The sequence below is a fragment of the Danio aesculapii genome, chromosome 7 (genome assembly GCF_903798145.1).
Source record: "Danio aesculapii chromosome 7, fDanAes4.1, whole genome shotgun sequence".
In the NCBI taxonomy this organism is placed as follows: Eukaryota; Metazoa; Chordata; class Actinopteri; order Cypriniformes; family Danionidae; genus Danio; species Danio aesculapii.
The window spans coordinates 8,082,594-8,102,351 of NC_079441.1; the positions used below are offsets into that span (position 1 = coordinate 8,082,594).

The following is a 19,758-nucleotide window of genomic DNA, read 5'->3' on the forward strand; positions in this document are numbered from 1 at the left end:
GTTTGCTCTGACTGTGGGCTATATGTTGCGTGCTGTTTTTAAACCCAAATAAGGACTAAATGCTGTGTGTAGTTTTACTGTAATTGGTAACTTATTAGAGACTGTAAAGGTCTGTATGTGTTCATATATGTTTATTTATTTATTTATTTTGTATAATTACAGACGTTACAGTAGGCTATTTCGCACTATAACTGATCTGCAGTTATAATCAAATCATGTTAATAGAAAGGTTAGTCATGAACATTTATACACAAGTATTTATGTGTATAAAGCATCTGTTTTGTGAGAAGTGCTTTTCATATGATATGTGAACGACCCGTACAGCTTTACTTTGACATTTCTTTGACAATTCTTTCACCACACACCCGTACAGCTTTTCTTTGACACAAGAATGATGTTGACTGAAACTTTCTCTTATACACCACGCCCACCAAAAGGGTACCAATGGTACCATTAGACTAGATTTAATTTTAATTTTGGCCCGCATTGCTTATTATCATGTCATTATCATATCTGAATTTCAGATCTTCCTCAATCAGTCTTTGAATTCAATGTAGTAAAAATGGTGTTTATTTTAAAATATAAATTTAAAAACGGGAGGCACGGTGGCTCAGTGGTTAGCGCTGTCGCCTCACAGCAAGAAGGGTTGCTGGTTCGAGTACCGGTTGGGCCAGTTGGCATTTCTGTGTGGAGTTTGCATGTTCTCCCCGTGTTGGTGTGGGTTACCTCCATGCGCAATAGGTGAATATGTGTGTGAATGAGTGTGTATGAATGTTTCCCAGCTGGAAGGGCATCCGCTGTGTAAAATATATGCTGGATAAGTTGGTGGCTTATTCCACTGTGGTGATCCCTGATGAATAAAGGTGAAGCTGAAGGAAAATTAATGAATGAATGAATGAATACTGGGGCACAAATAAATCTCAGAGACTTCTGAAACCAGTTTTTACAGTCTAAAGGTGTGTTTTAGTGGATTTTCAAGAGCAGTCATTAAAGGATTTACTCCTTTACTCCTGTATATGGCTTTGCTTCTGAAAGTATTTTTTTCTAATTCGTTTATTTTCCTTGTAGTGTGATGCATCAAATTCACACTAAATACATTTATTATGTCACAAATGAGTCATAGTCTTCACAAAACAATTATTCAACTGTTTCCAACATCATGTGACATTGAAGACTGGAGTGATGATGTGGAAAATGACAGAAATGAATTATATCTAATAAATTAAAATAGTGTTTTCTATGTGACAGTATCTTAAAATATAAACAAATCAAAATATTATTAATTTGTGTGATTTAAACAAAAACAATTGACATCATTTTGCAGGAGCAAAATAAAATGAGTCTTTTAAGTAGTAAAGTAAATATATATATATATCCACTATCTGACAAAAGTCTTGTTGCCTATCCAAGTTTTGGGGACACCAAATAATAACTTGACTTCTAGTTGATCATTTGGTATTAGAAGTGGCTTTTATGAAAGGCAAAGGCCTCTAGATTATGCTTATTTTACCAAAATAAAATATGATCATGCCTTTGTTTTTAATTATTTAATTAGGACAGTAAAGTCTGACTCCGCTTATACAAAAGTCTTGACACTGAACAGAAATAATGTCCAGTATAGAATATAAAGTCATGGTGCTGTGGACAAAGAATGAATATTGTGTCTCACTCCCATGAGCTTGGAGGACTGCATCCATACATCTCTGCAATGACTCAAATCACTTATTAATAAAGTCATCTGGAATGGCAAAGAAAGCATTCTTGCAGACTCCCAGAGTTCATCAAGACTTTGGATTCCTCTTCAATGCCTCCTCCTTCATCTTACCCCAGACATGCTCAATAATGTTCATATCCAACCCAGGCTCATTCTGAAAACGCAGTCTCGAGGACGTTTCTGGAGACCGGGAATTATGTAGCTGGAGGTATGTATGGCTGCATTTAATTTTTTAAGCGAACACTGCGGGGCGGTATGACGCCGTTCCTTTTAGCTTTTGCCGGCTGACCGCTTACCTTCGTGTGGAGGGCTTTCCCACCGCAACCAGTTTGTGCGGTTAGCTCGTCCTGTACGTCGGCGGACTTGAGATGCAGAGAGGAGCTGACCTTGACGATGACGACCGGGTTTGAGTCTGGGGAAGAGCGGTTCCAGAAATCAGGTAAGATTAAAACAGAATCCAAAAAATAAAGTGAAAAAAAAAAAAATCAGACGAGGGCTTTTCTTTTCCTGGACGGCTTGTGTAAATTGTTGGGTGGGTCAATCGGTAAAATTGGTTGGGTTCAGGGACGGAGGAGGGTGGGTCGGCCGGTCGCCCAGTCAATCATTCAGTCAGTCGGAGAGACAGACGTTCGAGAGCGGCCTCTGGTGGGTTTACGCGAGAACAGCACAGGCAGGAACGGCACTCGCGGTAGACATCCGAGAAGCCAAAAAGGCGCACCTCCCGGGACGTATTTCGCGGTCTCCAGAAACGTCCTCGAGACTACGTTTTCAGAATGTGCCTAGGTTGTTCATATCTGGTGATTGGGCTGGCCAATCCTGGAACACCTTGACCTTCTTTGCTTCCAAGAACTTTGATGTGGAGGCTGGAATATGAGAAGGAGCGCTATCCTGCTGAAGAATTTGCCCTCTCTGGTTTGTAATGTAATGGGCAGCACAAATGTCTTGATACCTCAGGCTGTTGATGTGTCCATCCACTCTGTAGATCTCTTGCATGCCCCCATACTGAATGTAACCCCAAACCATGATTTAACCTTCACCAAACTTGACTGATTTCTATATGAATCTTGGGTCCATGTGGGTTCCAGTAGGTCTTCAACAGTATTTCTAATGATTGGGATGCAGTTCAACAGATGATTCATCAGGAAGATCTACCTTCTGACACTTTTCCAACTGATCAACTAGAGGTCAAGTTATTATTTGTTGCTCTTACAACTGGGTTCGACGACAAGACATATTTACTTGCCTTCTTGTTGGTTTTAAACCTGTATCATTTTCTTTTCTTCTGTGAAACTGAAAAATAGCCGTCAAGCTGAAAGAAAGAGCTTCTATTGTTCATACATTGAAAGAGGATGATGATTTATACCGCAAAGCTCCTGCAATAACAGAAATATCATAAAAGCACCATAAAAGTATTTCTTCCTTTGCTTTTTTTGCCATTGTATTATAAATCACTATCCAGTTTCCTTGTAAGAACATTCAGCATAACATTAGTTCCATTTCAGACCGCACAGAAGAAAGACAATTATATGTAATTTTCAGCTGAAATACTTCTTCTTTTCTAAAGGTAGACATGACAAATCTCTCTAAATCTTCCTGGAGGGGCCAATGAACAGAAAACTGGCAGAAAATCTTTCCTATATCCCCATCCTCAGCATTCATAGTTTGAGATCGATGAGTTTCCATAACACAACCAAATAGAAACTGAATGGTGAAAGTCTATCGGTTTTTCCAGGTCGTCCAGATGTGGTGCATGTGAATCAGTGTGTATGTGTGTGTTTTGGATCAGGGTTGGTGTGTTTTATGCTAATCAGGTGGATGCTCGGGTGGTTTGTGGTGATGGTTTTTTGTCTAACCGCATGTTTGTGATCTAAACTTGAGGATAACGGTGAGTATTATACCGGTTTGGTGCAAAGTGTGGATCAGTAAAAGAATCTACATTGTAAAAAATATCTGTTAATTAACAGTTTCTGTACTTTGTGATGCACAAATTGTGTTTATTTATGGTTGTGAATTGCATTATGGGATGTTAATATCTGCTCTGTCCACTTTTGATGTTGTGAATTCAACTCTACAGTTTAACAAAGTGACTTTTATTGACTTTTTGTCATTTAATTATAGTATATAGTGAAATATTTATAGACTAAAATAACAGAAAATGTACTTGCAGTTGATTACAAGGTTTTTGTAGCGTAATATACAACACCAACCCAGACGATCTATCACTTTAAACTATTAAAATGTTCATAAAAGTCACTTTTTCAAACTTTTCAAGGTTAAACGTTGGAAGAATGTCATATAATGCAATTCAAAAGCATAAATAAATGGGGAAATTTAAAAAAATGAATCACAAAATACGTAAAACTGCTCATTTAGGGATTTTTTTTTTACAGTGCAACACTTTATAATAACTCTTACAGATTGAAGCACATGTCAAATCATCTCAATTAGGTCACAATAATCTCTATTATGCTATAAAACAGAATGCACTCTATTATTCAAGTGTTTTTTGCTCGTTTCAGCCAAGCGCAGGTATAATTTTCAAGTACTGTGGAACGTTGTTTATATGACACATTCATTTGTGCACCCATGGGTATGCCAGTCTGAAAAAGAGGTCTGTTAAGGTGCATAATAGCCTGTTGCTATTTTGAGGCAACAAAAATAGATTGTGCTATTGACCAACTAAATGTTGATCTAAAGTTAATGGAGCAGTTGTTTTGGAGTTATTTAAAAAGTGCTTTAGTGAAATGCACCAACAGCTGGCTCAAAAGTGCCTAAACATATTGCTTATTTCTAGGGCCAAACAGAATCTGCTGACTTTTTTTTGCTATTTCTGCAGAGAATTTTGTTAAAAGTCTGTGGATTTATGCGGAATGATTTTGGGAGTATCATAACTAAAAAATGTATATATTAAGTGAAAAGTAATACCTTTTTGAACTTTTGTTTAATGTTTACAATGTAAATCCAATTAGATCCACTTTATTTTGTAAACAAAGCAAGTCTCTCATATAATACATCTACTAAAAGACAGAAAAATATTACTTTACAAACTGTTTTGTAAATAAACCATGTGAACATTTTCATATTAGTCAATAATTATGCTGAAATTAACTTAAAAACGGAATAAATATAAATGTACACACAATTACACAAGTAAATAAACAGAATTATTGATGGGCTAAAAATCTGCGGAAATCTGAGCGCTCAGATTACATGTGGGCCTACTTATTACCCACACAGGGATGTGCAGCAGCACCCAAATATCTTTAAATATGTCAAATTAAAGGATCAATGTGTGAAAGATTATTATTGTCTATATAAATATAAGAATGTCTTACATATCAAAATATTTAGAAAAATAATAACTATTTCAGATTGAAGCAGAGGTTGAATTATCTCAGTTAGGTCACAATAATCTCTATTCTGCTATAAAACAGAATGCTCTCTATCAGTCAAGTGTTTTTTTGCTCGTTTCAGCCAAGCGCAGGTATCATTTTCAAGTCCTGTGCAATGTTGTTAATATAACACTGAAAAGGAGGTGTGTTAAGGCGTATTGTTAGCCTGTTGCAATTTTGAGGCAACAGAAATAGACTGTACTATTGACCAGCTAAAAGCTGATCTAAAGTTAATGAAGCCATTCTTTTGGTGTTTATAGAATGCTTTAATGATATGCGTTATGCAATATAGGTGGGTCCAAAATGCATATACATGTTGCTTATTACCCACACAGGGATGTGCAGCAGCACACAAATATCTTTAAATATGTCAAATTAAAGGATCAATCTGTGAAAGATTATTATTGTCTAAATAAATATAAAAATATCATATAAATGTCAAAATAAAAAGTCATTGCAAAATCAAAATTAGTCCACTTATCCATCCACCAGCAACATATTTGTATACACATTTTGGAAATGCATAATGAATCAACAATAATAAATACATATCAAAATATTTAGAAAAATATTAACTATTTCTGATTGAAGCAGAGGTTGAATTTTCTCAGTTAGGTCAAAATAATCTCTATTCTGCTATAAAACAGAATGCTCTTTATCATTCAAGTGTTTTTTTGCTCGTTTCAGCCAAGCGCAGATATCATTTTCTCATCTTGTGCAACGTTGCTTATATAACACATTAATTTGCGCCCAAACAGTGCTTTGATAAAGACCAAAAACACATTGAATGACTGTAAAAAGGAGCATATTTACCCAATAAATGCATCGATGATATCCACTGATTTTTATATATTCAATCAAATGATCTTAAACGATTAAAAACGGTAACAAAGTGAAGTTTCATAAACTCATTTCGAGAGGAGCACGTGATATGATTGAGCATGACTGGCCGCTCATCTGTAATCAGTAATAATCCAATCAGAGTGATCCTAGTTTACAATAAATGGATTATTTTCACAGTGGAATGAACCGCCAACCCATCCAGCATTTGTTTTATGCAGCGGATGCCCTTTCAGCTGCAACCCATCACTGGGAAACACATACACACTTATTCACACACACATACTCTACGGACAATTTAGCCTACCCAATACACCTGTACCACATGTTTTTGGACTGTGGGGGAAACCGGAGCACCCGGAGTAAACCCACGCGAACGCAAGGAGAACATGTAAACTCCACACAGAAACGCCAACTGACTCAGCGATCTTCTTGCTGTGAGGCGACAGCACTACCTACTGCGCCACTGCGTCGCCTATTATTATTATTATTATTATTATTATTATTATTATTATTATTATTATTATTATTACTACCTCCAGAACTGTCTTGAGCATCTGCACTCCCAAAAGCCACCGCTCATTCATTGGATTTCAACTTCATCTTCTGAGGCACAAGTCATTTATTATACAAGAAAAAAGGCCCACAGTGGCTTATTCTACCGCAGAAAACTTCATTTTTATTTTTAATATTTGGTGCCAGTTTATCAGATTTTGTTCTATTTGACTCATTCGATTGCTTTATCTGCAAAGGTTTTATTCAAAAGTTCAGTCTAAGGTCAAAACATGGCTATTGGCTTTATTTGTTTTCTTGCTAGTGAAGCATTCAGTTTATCCACGTCCAAAATCCGGCATTTAAATAAGAAATTTGCCATTGCACGAACACAACTCGCTCTTCAAGGGATTGGAGATGAGACTATGATTGTTTTAATACACGTTACACTCAAAACACCCCCATAACTCATTAAGATATTAAAAACAATGCTTTTAGACCATTTTTTTTTCCATCAAACCATTTTTTTCCATCCTTAAAATAGCAAAAATGGATTCAGACATGTCCTATGTGCAGATTTAGATCTTCTGCCTATATCGTTAATATAAAGCGCAGTGTTTTAATTAAACCGAAAATGTTTTCTGAAATCTCGCCAGCAAAGGTCTCTTCTTGAAATGAGCTAAACTGATGCCAATTACTGGCGTACACATACAAATCAGCCATTTGTGTGCCATTATCAGCCCTTCAGGCATTTTTCCCTCTGCTCAGTGTTGTATGAGTCTGAGGACGAAGTTTAGCGTCTGTTTCTGAATGTGGCCTTTGTATGTGCAAACAAAAACGGCAGATTTGTTTTATCATTACTGCCCAGACACTTGTGTCCCAGTGGTGTTTGAAAGGAAAATTGTGTGTGCGTGTGTGTGTGTATGTTCTTCAGAGAAAAATGCTCTGCTTTCAATCACAGTCAACCAACGCTTTAACAAAAATAACTCTGACACACTTTAAATATATATTTAGGGTTAGCAATTAAATAAAACTAAACATAATAGATCATTTAAAAAATAATATTATGTAAAATATAAAATATAATAAGTTCAAATATAGTATTGCAAGATTTAAACTAGGGCTGCAACTAACGATTATTTTAATAATCGATTAATCTGTCGATTATTTTTTCCAATTAATCGATGAATCTGATAGAAAAAGAAAAGCATTTCCAACCCTTTATTCAAAAACAGAACTAAAATCTTGGTTAAAAATCTAAATCTAATCTAAAAGTGGTTAAACATGTTGTCCTTGAACATCTCTGAGCTGTTATAATCATAATAATAATAAAATTAAAAACTAACCTAGTAGTTTTGTCCTGTTTTCAATCCAAATATATAAAAAAATATTAAATCAAGATACATACTAGACACATGAAATAGCATAAGAAATTATGGCTTGTTTTCTAAAGAAACACCTCAAAATTAAGTGATTTTATGCTTAAAACTGGCTAAATTATTTGCCAATGGGGTAAGAAAAAGAATCTTAATGAGACATAATCTCAAACAGAGGATTTAAGCATCACTTAATTTCCTCAAGCCATTTTTATTGTCTGTTCTTGATTTAAAATTTTAAGATATTTGGACTGGAAACGAAATGACTAAGTAAGAAAAGCTTTTTTGCAGTGTAGTTATACATGACAACAGATTGAAAAATGAATGATCCAAAAAAGGCTAGTAAATAAAAAATCATTGCGTCTTAAGTCTTGCAATGCAAAGTGCAAATTAACTATACCACTGCTGCTTTACTTCTTAATGTTTCTACAGCGACGCGTCATGTTTGTCACACCGCAGCCACAATATCGCTGTATAACAGACGTATCCCTTTTGTCATGCTTTTCCGTTTTAATACAAAATATTCTCATGTGAGAAAAACATGTGAGTTGTTTTTGTTGTTTAAAAGACGTATAAATGATCTTGATCGTGATCTATACCTTGAGATGGACATCACCATGTTTACTTGCAGCCGCGCATTTGTCTCATTCATAAAAGCAGAACACGCAGGATTCAGCACGTAAAAAATGGTGCAAAAATGATGTATCGTCTCATTCTCACGAACCCAATCTCGTGTAGTAAGCCTCTCGCCACACCCCTAATATATATCAGAGATATGTATATACAGTTGAAGTCAGAATAATTAGCCCCCCTTTGAACTTTAAAAAAATATATATATTTCCCACATGCTGTTTAACAGAGCAAGGAAATTTTCACAGTATGTCTGATAATATTTTTTCTTCTGGAGGAAGTCTTTTTTGTTTTATTTCAGCTAGAATAAAAGCAGTTTTTCATTTTATAAACTAAATTTTAAGGTCAAAATTATTAGCACCTTTAAGCTATATATATTTTGATAGTCTACAGAACAAACCATCGTTATACAATAACTTGCCCAATTAACCTTATTAACCTAGTTAAGCCTTTAAATGTCACTTTAAGCTGCATAGAAGTCTTGAAAAATATATAGTCAAATATACTTCAACTATATATATATATATATATATATATATATATATATATATATATATATATATAAATAATTTTATATATACATTATACATTTATATATACATTTATTTAACATTATATGTATGTGTTCAAATAAATAAAACATAAAAATATCATTTTATTGTGTAAGATTATACAATAATATAACATTAAACATTATAAATATTATTTACTGTTTATTAAAAATATTTAATGTAGTATGCTGTTTTATAAAAGGTATGTTACTGTACTGTTTCCCCCACAGACATGCGCTATAGGTGAATTGGGTAAGCTAAATTGTCTGTAGTGTATGTGTGTGGATAAGTGCATATGGATGTTTCCCAGTGATGGGTTGCAGCTGGAAGGGCATCCACTGTGTAAAACATATACTGGATAAGTTGGCGGTTCATTCTACTGTGGCGACCCCTGATTAATAAAGGACCTAAGCTGAAAAGAAAATGAATGTTATTGTACAATACTATAAATATTCAAATAAAACAAACGCACATACGGGTATATGCTTATAAACAAATAATATCACAAAAATATAAATACATATTATGAATATATAATATATACATCTGATGGATCAAAAATGGGTCAGGTTCCTGTATTTATTAGCTCTTTTTATATCTATTAAAATATATACAAAATATTACATTGAAATAAATAGTTCATGCCATATTTAAAAGTATGGACACATTAAAAAAATATTCAGCCTTTGATTAAGGTGACTGATGATTGAGATGATTTATGTCTGCTCTGATTGGCCAGGATAATACACTATTTGTCACTATGTTCACATACACACACACACACACACACACACACACACACACACACACACACACACACGCACACACACCTGCAGCTGTTGTGAAATCTGGCCTCTTTCTTCTGTTTCTCCTGTTGTTTTTCTCCTCATGAAGGCTACATCGAGGCGGCTGTGATTCCAGTGGGAGCTCGGAGAATCAAAGTGGTGGAGGACAAACCATCACACAGCTTTCTGGGTAATTACTCTACCTATATTAACGTAAAATTTATTAGCCCTTCTGTGATTTGTTTTTGTTTTTTCAATTAGCAAAAGCGTACTCTCAAGGAGCAAAACACAAGGCCAGATCTGCACAACTGTAAGCACATTGTCAGCTTCACAGTTTTTGCTAAACATTACACACAGCGATCTGCAAATCACTAAACACACTTGGATGCTTGTGACACAGAAATTTTTCATAATGGAATTTCCTTGCTGTTTTAAAGTAAAGGCCTTCAAATGAACACACACATGATCTATAGGTTAAACACAGCCATCATGTGTGCACACACACTGCTGCAAAACTGTAGACGTACCAATCAGCTGTAACCACAAAAAAAAGCAATAGGTATAAAGTATTAGTCTTCAATAAACATGTTTACAGCAGTATAGCTAGAAATATTAATCTTCAATAAACATGTTTACAGCAGTATAGCTAGAAATATTAATCTTCAATAAACATGTTTACAGCAGTATAGCTATTAATATTAGTCTTCAATAAACATGTTTACAGCAGTATAGCTAGAAATATTAATCTTCAATAAACATGTTTACAGCAGTATAGCTATTAATATTAGTCTTCAATAAACATGTTTACAGCAGTATAGCTAGAAATATTAATCTTCAATAAACACGTTTACAGCAGTATAGCTATAAATATTAGTCTTCAATAAACATGTTTACAGCAGTATAGCTATTAATATTAGTCTTCAATAAACATGTTTACAGCAGTATAGCTATAAATATTAATCTTCAATAAACATGTTTACAGCAATATAGATATAAATATTAGTCTTCAATAAGCATGTTTACAGCAGTATAGCTATAAATATTAGTCTTCAATAAACATGTTTACAGCAGTATAGCTAGAAATATTAATCTTCAATAAACATGTTTACAGCAGTATAGCTATAAATATTAGTCTTCAATAAACATGTTTACAGCAGTATAGCTAGAAATATTAATCTTCAATAAACATGTTTACAGCAGTATAGCTAGAAATATTAATCTTCAATAAACATGTTTACAGCAGTATAGCTATAAATATTAGTCTTCAATAAACATGTTTACAGCAGTATAGCTATAAATATTAGTCTTCAATAAACATGTTTACAGCAGTATAGCTAGAAATATTAATCTTCAATAAACATGTTTACAGCAGTATAGCTATAAATATTAGTCTTCAATAAACATGTTTACAGCAGTATAGCTATAAATATTAGTCTTCAATAAACATGTTTACAGCAGTATAGCTAGAAATATTAATCTTCAATGAACATGTTTACAGCAGTATAGCTATAAATATTAGTCTTCAATAAACATGTTTACAGCAGTATAGCTATAAATATTAGTCTTCAATAAACATGTTTACAGCAGTATAGCTAGAAATATTAATCTTCAATAAACATGTTTACAGCAGTATAGCTATAAATATTAATCTTCAATAAACATGTTTACAGCAATATAGATATAAATATTAGTCTTCAATAAGCATGTTTACAGCAGTATAGCTATAAATATTAGTCTTCAATAAACATGTTTACAGCAGTATAGCTATAAATATTAATCTTCAATGAACATGTTTACAGCAGTATAGCTATAAATATTAGTCTTCAATAAACATGTTTACAGCAGTATAGCTATAAATATTAGTCTTCAATAAACATGTTTACAGCAGTATAGCTAGAAATATTAATCTTCAATAAACATGTTTACAGCAGTATAGCTAGAAATATTAATCTTCAATAAACATGTTTACAGCAGTATAGCTATAAATATTAGTCTTCAATAAACATGTTTACAGCAGTATAGCTATAAATATTAGTCTTCAATAAACATGTTTACAGCAGTATAGCTAGAAATATTAATCTTCAATAAACATGTTTACAGCAGTATAGCTATAAATATTAGTCTTCAATAAACATGTTTACAGCAGTATAGCTATAAATATTAGTCTTCAATAAACATGTTTACAGCAGTATAGCTAGAAATATTAATCTTCAATGAACATGTTTACAGCAGTATAGCTATAAATATTAGTCTTCAATAAACATGTTTACAGCAGTATAGCTATAAATATTAGTCTTCAATAAACATGTTTACAGCAGTATAGCTAGAAATATTAATCTTCAATAAACATGTTTACAGCAGTATAGCTATAAATATTAATCTTCAATAAACATGTTTACAGCAATATAGATATAAATATTAGTCTTCAATAAGCATGTTTACAGCAGTATAGCTATAAATATTAGTCTTCAATAAACATGTTTACAGCAGTATAGCTAGAAATATTAATCTTTATTAACATGTTTACAGCAGTATAGCTATAAATATTAGTCTTCAATAAACATGTTTACAGCAGTATAGCTATAAATATTAGTCTTCAATAAACATGTTTACAGCAGTATAGCTATTAATATTAGTCTTCAATAAACATGTTTACAGCAGTATAGCTAGAAATATTAATCTTCAATAAACATGTTTACAGCAGTATAGCTATAAATATTAGTCTTCAATAAACATGTTTACAGCAGTATAGCTAGAAATATTAGTCTTCAATAAACATGTTTACAGCAGTATAGCTATAAATATTAGTCTTCAATAAACATGTTTACAGCAGTATAGCTAGAAATATTAATCTTCAATAAACATGTTTACAGCAGTATAGCTATAAATATTAATCTTCAATAAACATGTTTACAGCAGTATAGCTATAAATATTAGTCTTCAATAAACATGTTTACAGCAGTATAGCTAGAAATATTAGTCTTCAATAAACATGTTTAGAGCAGTATAGCTATAAATATTAGTCTTCAATAAACATGTTTACAGTAGTATAGCTAGAAATATTAATCTTCAATAAACATGTTTACAGCAGTATAGCTATAAATATTAGTCTTCAATAAACATGTTTACAGCAGTATAGCTAGAAATATTAATCTTCAATAAACATGTTTACAGCAGTATAGCTATTAATATTAGTCTTCAATAAACATGTTTACAGCAGTATAGCTAGAAATATTAATCTTCAATAAACACGTTTACAGCAGTATAGCTATAAATATTAGTCTTCAATAAACATGTTTACAGCAGTATAGCTATTAATATTAGTCTTCAATAAACATGTTTACAGCAGTATAGCTATAAATATTAATCTTCAATAAACATGTTTACAGCAATATAGATATAAATATTAGTCTTCAATAAGCATGTTTACAGCAGTATAGCTATAAATATTAGTCTTCAATAAACATGTTTACAGCAGTATAGCTAGAAATATTAATCTTCAATAAACATGTTTACAGCAGTATAGCTATAAATATTAGTCTTCAATAAACATGTTTACAGCAGTATAGCTAGAAATATTAATCTTCAATAAACATGTTTACAGCAGTATAGCTAGAAATATTAATCTTCAATAAACATGTTTACAGCAGTATAGCTATAAATATTAGTCTTCAATAAACATGTTTACATCAGTATAGCTATAAATATTAGTCTTCAATAAACATGTTTACAGCAGTATAGCTAGAAATATTAATCTTCAATAAACATGTTTACAGCAGTATAGCTATAAATATTAGTCTTCAATAAACATGTTTACAGCAGTATAGCTATAAATATTAGTCTTCAATAAACATGTTTACAGCAGTATAGCTATAAATATTAATCTTCAATGAACATGTTTACAGCAGTATAGCTATAAATATTAGTCTTCAATAAACATGTTTACAGCAGTATAGCTATAAATATTAGTCTTCAATAAACATGTTTACAGCAGTATAGCTAGAAATATTAATCTTCAATAAACATGTTTACAGCAGTATAGCTATAAATATTAATCTTCAATAAACATGTTTACAGCAATATAGATATAAATATTAGTCTTCAATAAGCATGTTTACAGCAGTATAGCTATAAATATTAGTCTTCAATAAACATGTTTACAGCAGTATAGCTAGAAATATTAATCTTTATTAACATGTTTACAGCAGTATAGCTATAAATATTAGTCTTCAATAAACATGTTTACAGCAGTATAGCTATAAATATTAGTCTTCAATAAACATGTTTACAGCAGTATAGCTATTAATATTAGTCTTCAATAAACATGTTTACAGCAGTATAGCTAGAAATATTAATCTTCAATAAACATGTTTACAGCAGTATAGCTATAAATATTAGTCTTCAATAAACATGTTTACAGCAGTATAGCTAGAAATATTAGTCTTCAATAAACATGTTTACAGCAGTATAGCTATAAATATTAGTCTTCAATAAACATGTTTACAGCAGTATAGCTAGAAATATTAATCTTCAATAAACATGTTTACAGCAGTATAGCTATAAATATTAATCTTCAATAAACATGTTTACAGCAGTATAGCTATAAATATTAGTCTTCAATAAACATGTTTACAGCAGTATAGCTATAAATATTAGTCTTCAATAAACATGTTTAGAGCAGTATAGCTATAAATATTAGTCTTCAATAAACATGTTTACAGTAGCATAGCTATAAATATTAGTCTTCAATAAACATGTTTACAGCAGTATGATAAACGTCATAGTGGAAGCGTCCACAAAACATCAAGCTGTAACATCATTAGACGTTGATATTTGGTTGAGTTTAAGTTGGTTGTTGAACATTGACGTCGACCTGATATTGAGTTCTGAAGTCAACCTGATTTTCATTTCCAAACAAAACGCAACGTCCTCACGACGTTAGGATACAGCATCATTTATTACTGTATGATGACCGAAATGGCCCAGCATAAAGATTTTTGACATCTTCTTGGACACTTTTATTGCATCCAAACAGTTTGCTGAAATTATAAATCACCCATGACTTGAGGTTGTTCATTATTATGCGATGTGCGGTTAGATTGGTTATGAATTAATTGACTGATTCTTCCCATAGACAAGAAAAAAGTACTCATACAGCACTAAAAATGTACTCAAGGGAAAGTAAAAGTAAACATTTTTATAACTACTTAGTAAATTATGATCTCTGAGAAATTGTAATTGTACTCAATTACAGTAGTTTGAGTATTTGTAACGTGTCACTTTACACCACTGCATGTATGTAAATAGGGTAAAAAGTTAACTACTTGTAATAATCTTACTTTTCCAGGTGATTGTTTACATTAGGAAAGGCAACCTTTTTTTTACCTGTAATTTTTTTCTTTTTTGCTAACAAATGTTGTTTTCTTTTCACTGTATAACATGTCAAGACAACAATTATTTTATGTTACTTATAAGAAGTTCATCAGGTTTCGACGATTCAGTTATACAAAGTTTAACTTTATCTACGACATGGTGGCTCAGTGGTTAGCACTGTTGCCTCACAGCAAGAAGGTCGAGTCCCGGTTGGGTCAGTTGGCATTTCTGTGTGGAGTTTGCATGTTCTCCATGGGTTGGCGTGGGTTTCCTCCAGGTGCTTCGGTTTTCCCCACAGTTCAAACACATGTGCTATAGGTGACTTGGATAAACTAAATTGGCCATTGTGTGAATGAGTGTGTATGGATGATTCCCAGTACTGGGTTGCAGCTGGAAGGTCATCCACTCTGTAAAACATATGCTGGATTAGTCAGCGGTTCATTCCGCTGTGGCGACCCCTCATGAATAAAGGGACTAAGCTGAAGGAAAATGAATGAATGATATGCATTATCATCCTGATACACGACACCGCCTTCAGGATACAATGTTTGACCAACTGGGTCACATGGTCCTCCAGAATGGTTCGGTAGTCTTTGGCAGTGACCATCTAGCACAAGTATTGGGCCTAGGGAATGCCATGATATTGCAGTCTAAACTATCACTAATCCACCCCCATGCTTCACTCTGGGCATGCAACAGTCTGGGTGGTACGTTTCTTTGGGGCTTCTCCACACCGCAACTCTCCTGAATGTGGGAAAGACAGTGAAGGTGGACTCATCAGGGAACAATACATGTTTCACATTGTCAACAGTCCAAGATTTTCGCTGCTGGAACCATTGAAACCAATGTTTGGCATTGGCTTGAGTGACCAAAGGTTTGGCTATAGCAGCAAGACCCTGTGGAGATCCCGACGAACAGTTTTTGTGGAAACAGGACAGTTGAGGAGCACAAATTATTTTGTATTTTTTCTTACAATAAACTGAAAAGAGGCTGGCACAGTGATTCAGTGGTTAGCACTGTCGCTTTATAGCATGAAGGTTGCTGGTTCGAGTCCTGGCTGGGCCCGTTGGCATTTCTGTGTGGAGTTTGCCTGTTCTTCCTGTGTTGGTGTGGGTTTCCTACAGGTGCTCTATAGACATGCGCTATATGTGAAATGGGTAAACAAAATTAGTCGTAGTGTGTGAATGTGAGTCTGTATGATTGTTTCTCAGTACTGGGTTGCAGCTGGAAGGGCATCCACTGCGTGAAACATGTGCTGGAATAGTTGGCGGTTCATTCCGCTGTGGCAACCCATGATAAATAAGGGACTAAGCTAAAGGAAAATGAATGAATGAATAAACTGAAAAGCCAAAACAGTCAAACTTGATACATGAAAAAAGCAATGTTTTGCCTGCAGTGCCTCACTTTAATTTGTCTAATGTTAAACTAGCAGAATTTGTAAACATAAAACAGATTGAGTCTTGTTTTCCATCTTTTGGGAAAGAACAGAGAAATATAAATGTATTTTTTAATATCAGTCGAATAACCTGAAGTGACATGAAAGTGCGCTCCTCCCATTGAGCTCAGAGCAGATGCTCTCCAAAACAAACCCGCTGGTGTTTTTATTGCAGCGGCGCTTAGACATGATCATACAGTCTAATGTGGTTAAAAATAGGATGACTGTGAGCTAATGATGGAAGAACGATACCCAATGGGTCATTCGGCACAATACGTTCAAATGCATAATGATAAAAATGTGTTGGAGCTCCATTTAAAAAATGGAAAGATTGTATTTAATTCCAACCATTCCCAGTCAGGAATCATCATGTTTACATTGATGATACTGTAAACATCGGGGCTTCTATACAAGGGGGATTGAAAGTTAGATGTGTTAAAAATGTAAATTTGTTTTTGTGTGATTTCATTACTGATATATAGAGTACGGAATGGTGCATTGCATTTAAACAATATATTTTAATGTGGTATTTCAATAAGTAAAATAAAACAATAAAGGTATTTTATTGAAAAAAATCAAAATTCCTCCGGGTGCTCCGGTTTCCCCCACAGTCCAAAGACATGCGGTACAGGTGAATTGGGTAGGCTAAATTGTCCGTGCTGTATGTGTGTAAATGAGTGTGTATGGATGTTTCCCAGAGATGGGTTGCAGCTGGAAGGGCATCCGCTGCGTAAAACATGTGCTGGATAAGTTAGTGGTTCATTCCGCTGTGGCGACCCCAGATTAATAAAGGGACTAAGCCGAAAAAAGAAAATGAATGAATGACTGTTTCAGTGTTTCATGAAGCCTCACTTTGCCCACCACTAGCCAAGAGTGTGTGGGAATGAGGTTTCTTTGGAGTCTTCAGTCCATCATGAGCTACCAGCTGTGTGTGAATAATCAGGGGGAATCAGGAAAGCGATCTGTACAGGCTAGATTGCTGGTGATTGTGACAGTACTAGTATTGGTTAGGTCATGAAAACATCAAATATGTTTTTTTTTATTGTTAAATATTATTGTTAAATATAAATTGTTAAATATTATTTGATTTGTTTAATTCATATGTTGAATGACAAAAAAAAAGACTTGTATACGATGTATATACAGCAACTTTTGTGTATAAATGTGTATTATAGTATATGTGTACACTCACCGGCCACTTTATTAGGTACACCTGTCCAATTGCACGTTTTTTGCACGCAAATTTAATATCAGCCAATCACAGGGCAGCAACTCAATGCATTTAGGCATGTGGACATGGTCAAGACGATCTGCTGCAGTTCAAACCGAGCATCAGAATAGGGAAGAAAGGTGATTTAAGTGACTTTGAACGTGGCATGGTTGTTGGTGCCAGACAGGCTGGTCTGAGTATTTCAGAAACTGCTGATCTACTGGGATTTTCACGCACAAACATCTCTGGGGTTTGAAAAAGAGAATGAAGAAGAGGAAATATCCAGTGAGCGGCAGTTCTGTGGGCGCAAATGTCTTGTTGATGCCAGAGGTCAGAGGAGAATGGCCAGACTGGTTCCAGCTGATAGAAAGGCAACAGTAACTCAAATAACCACTCTTACAACCGAGGTCTGCAGAAGAGCATCTCTGAACACACAACACGTGCAACCTTGAAGCGGATGGGCTACAGCAGCAGAAGACCACACCGGGTGTCACTCCTGTCAGCAAAGAACAGGAAACTGAGGCTACAATTCAGACAGGATCACCAAAATTTGACAATAGAAGATTGGAGAAACGTTGCCTGGTCTGATGAGTCTCAATTTCTGCTGCAACATTCAATGGTCGGGTCAGAATTTGGCATCAACAACATGAAAGCATGAATCCATCCTGCCTTGTATCAATGGTTCAGGCTGGTGGTGGTGGTGTAGTGGTGTAGGGGATATTTTCTTGGCACACTTTGAGCCCATTAGTACCAATTGAGCATCATGTCAACGCCACAGCCTACCTGAGTATTGTTGCTATCCATGTCCATTCCTTTATGACCACAGTGTACTCATCTTCTGATGGCTACTTGCAGCAGGATAATGCGCCATGTCATAAAGCGTGAATCATCTCAGACTGGTTTCTTGAACCTGACTATGAGTTCACTGTACTCAAATGGCCTCCACAGACACCAGTCTCAATCCAATAGAGCACCTTTGGCATGTGTTGGAAAGAGAGATTTATATCATGGATGTGCAGCAGACAAATCTGCAGCAACTGTGTGATGCTGTCATGTCAATATGGAGCAAAATCTCTGAGGAATATTTCCAGTAGCTTGTTGAATCTATGCCACAAAGGATTAAGGCAGTTCTGAAGGCAAAAGGTCCAACCCGGTACTAGTAAGATGTACCTAATAAACTGGCTGGTGAGTATATGTTTGTGATAGGATCTGTGATACACACAGAGATCAACCTGAAAAATTATTGAATGTCTCCTCAATAGCAGTGTGACGTTTTTGATAAATTTGTAAATAAAAAAAAATTATTTGGCAAAATGATGCATTTAAATTGAGCTTTTCAATCAGGTCTGCCAGATCAAAGTCAAGGTCATTTGCATGGCAGTAAACACACAGGATTATTCAGGTAATGATGTCTGTGTAATGTGCTTTAGATGAATGAGCTTCTGTGTGTCTGTGCAGCTCTGAAGGACTCCAGCAAGAGATCCATAAACAATGACTGGAAGATCGAGCTGCCCGGGGAGTTTGAGCTCGCTGGCACCACGGTGCGCTACGTGAGGAGAGGATTGTGGGAAAAGATGTCTGCCAAGGGACCCACTAAAACTCCACTCCATCTCATGGTAAAAACATCAACTCCTAACATCCACCTCTCACTTTCCCAGCTCTTTACTCTCTTTCACACCTTACTTGATGAAGTTTGTTCTTAAAGGTTCCATGCAGTGCTTTTAAATGTGTATTTTTTATTCGATGTTTGACATAATCAACTGAAACATGAAGAGAGGGCGGGACATAGAGTAGCCCCTCCTCCTTTAAACAAACAGCCAATAGCATTTTGTTTTTATCACTGCTCTGCCATTGATTGGTCGAGATCAAGCTCACCAAATGAAAAGCAAATAAAAAGAAGGGGGCAGGGCATGTCAGATGCTAGAAAGCATTTGATTGGTCAGAAGATTTGATGAGAAAG

At 34.4% G+C, this 19,758-nt stretch overlaps 1 protein-coding gene across 2 annotated transcripts in view; it reads left to right on the top strand.

Moving 5' to 3' along the window:
- Window positions 1-19,758, top strand: part of adamts17 (ADAM metallopeptidase with thrombospondin type 1 motif, 17) — a 312,511-nt gene that overhangs the window by 209,515 nt on the left and 83,238 nt on the right. For both annotated transcript variants that reach the window (XM_056461008.1, XM_056461009.1), the window contains 2 exons: window positions 9,890-9,970; window positions 19,257-19,414. In XM_056461008.1, the coding sequence (XP_056316983.1) occupies window positions 9,890-9,970; window positions 19,257-19,414 (239 nt within the window). The remainder of the gene's footprint in view (window positions 1-9,889; window positions 9,971-19,256; window positions 19,415-19,758) is intronic.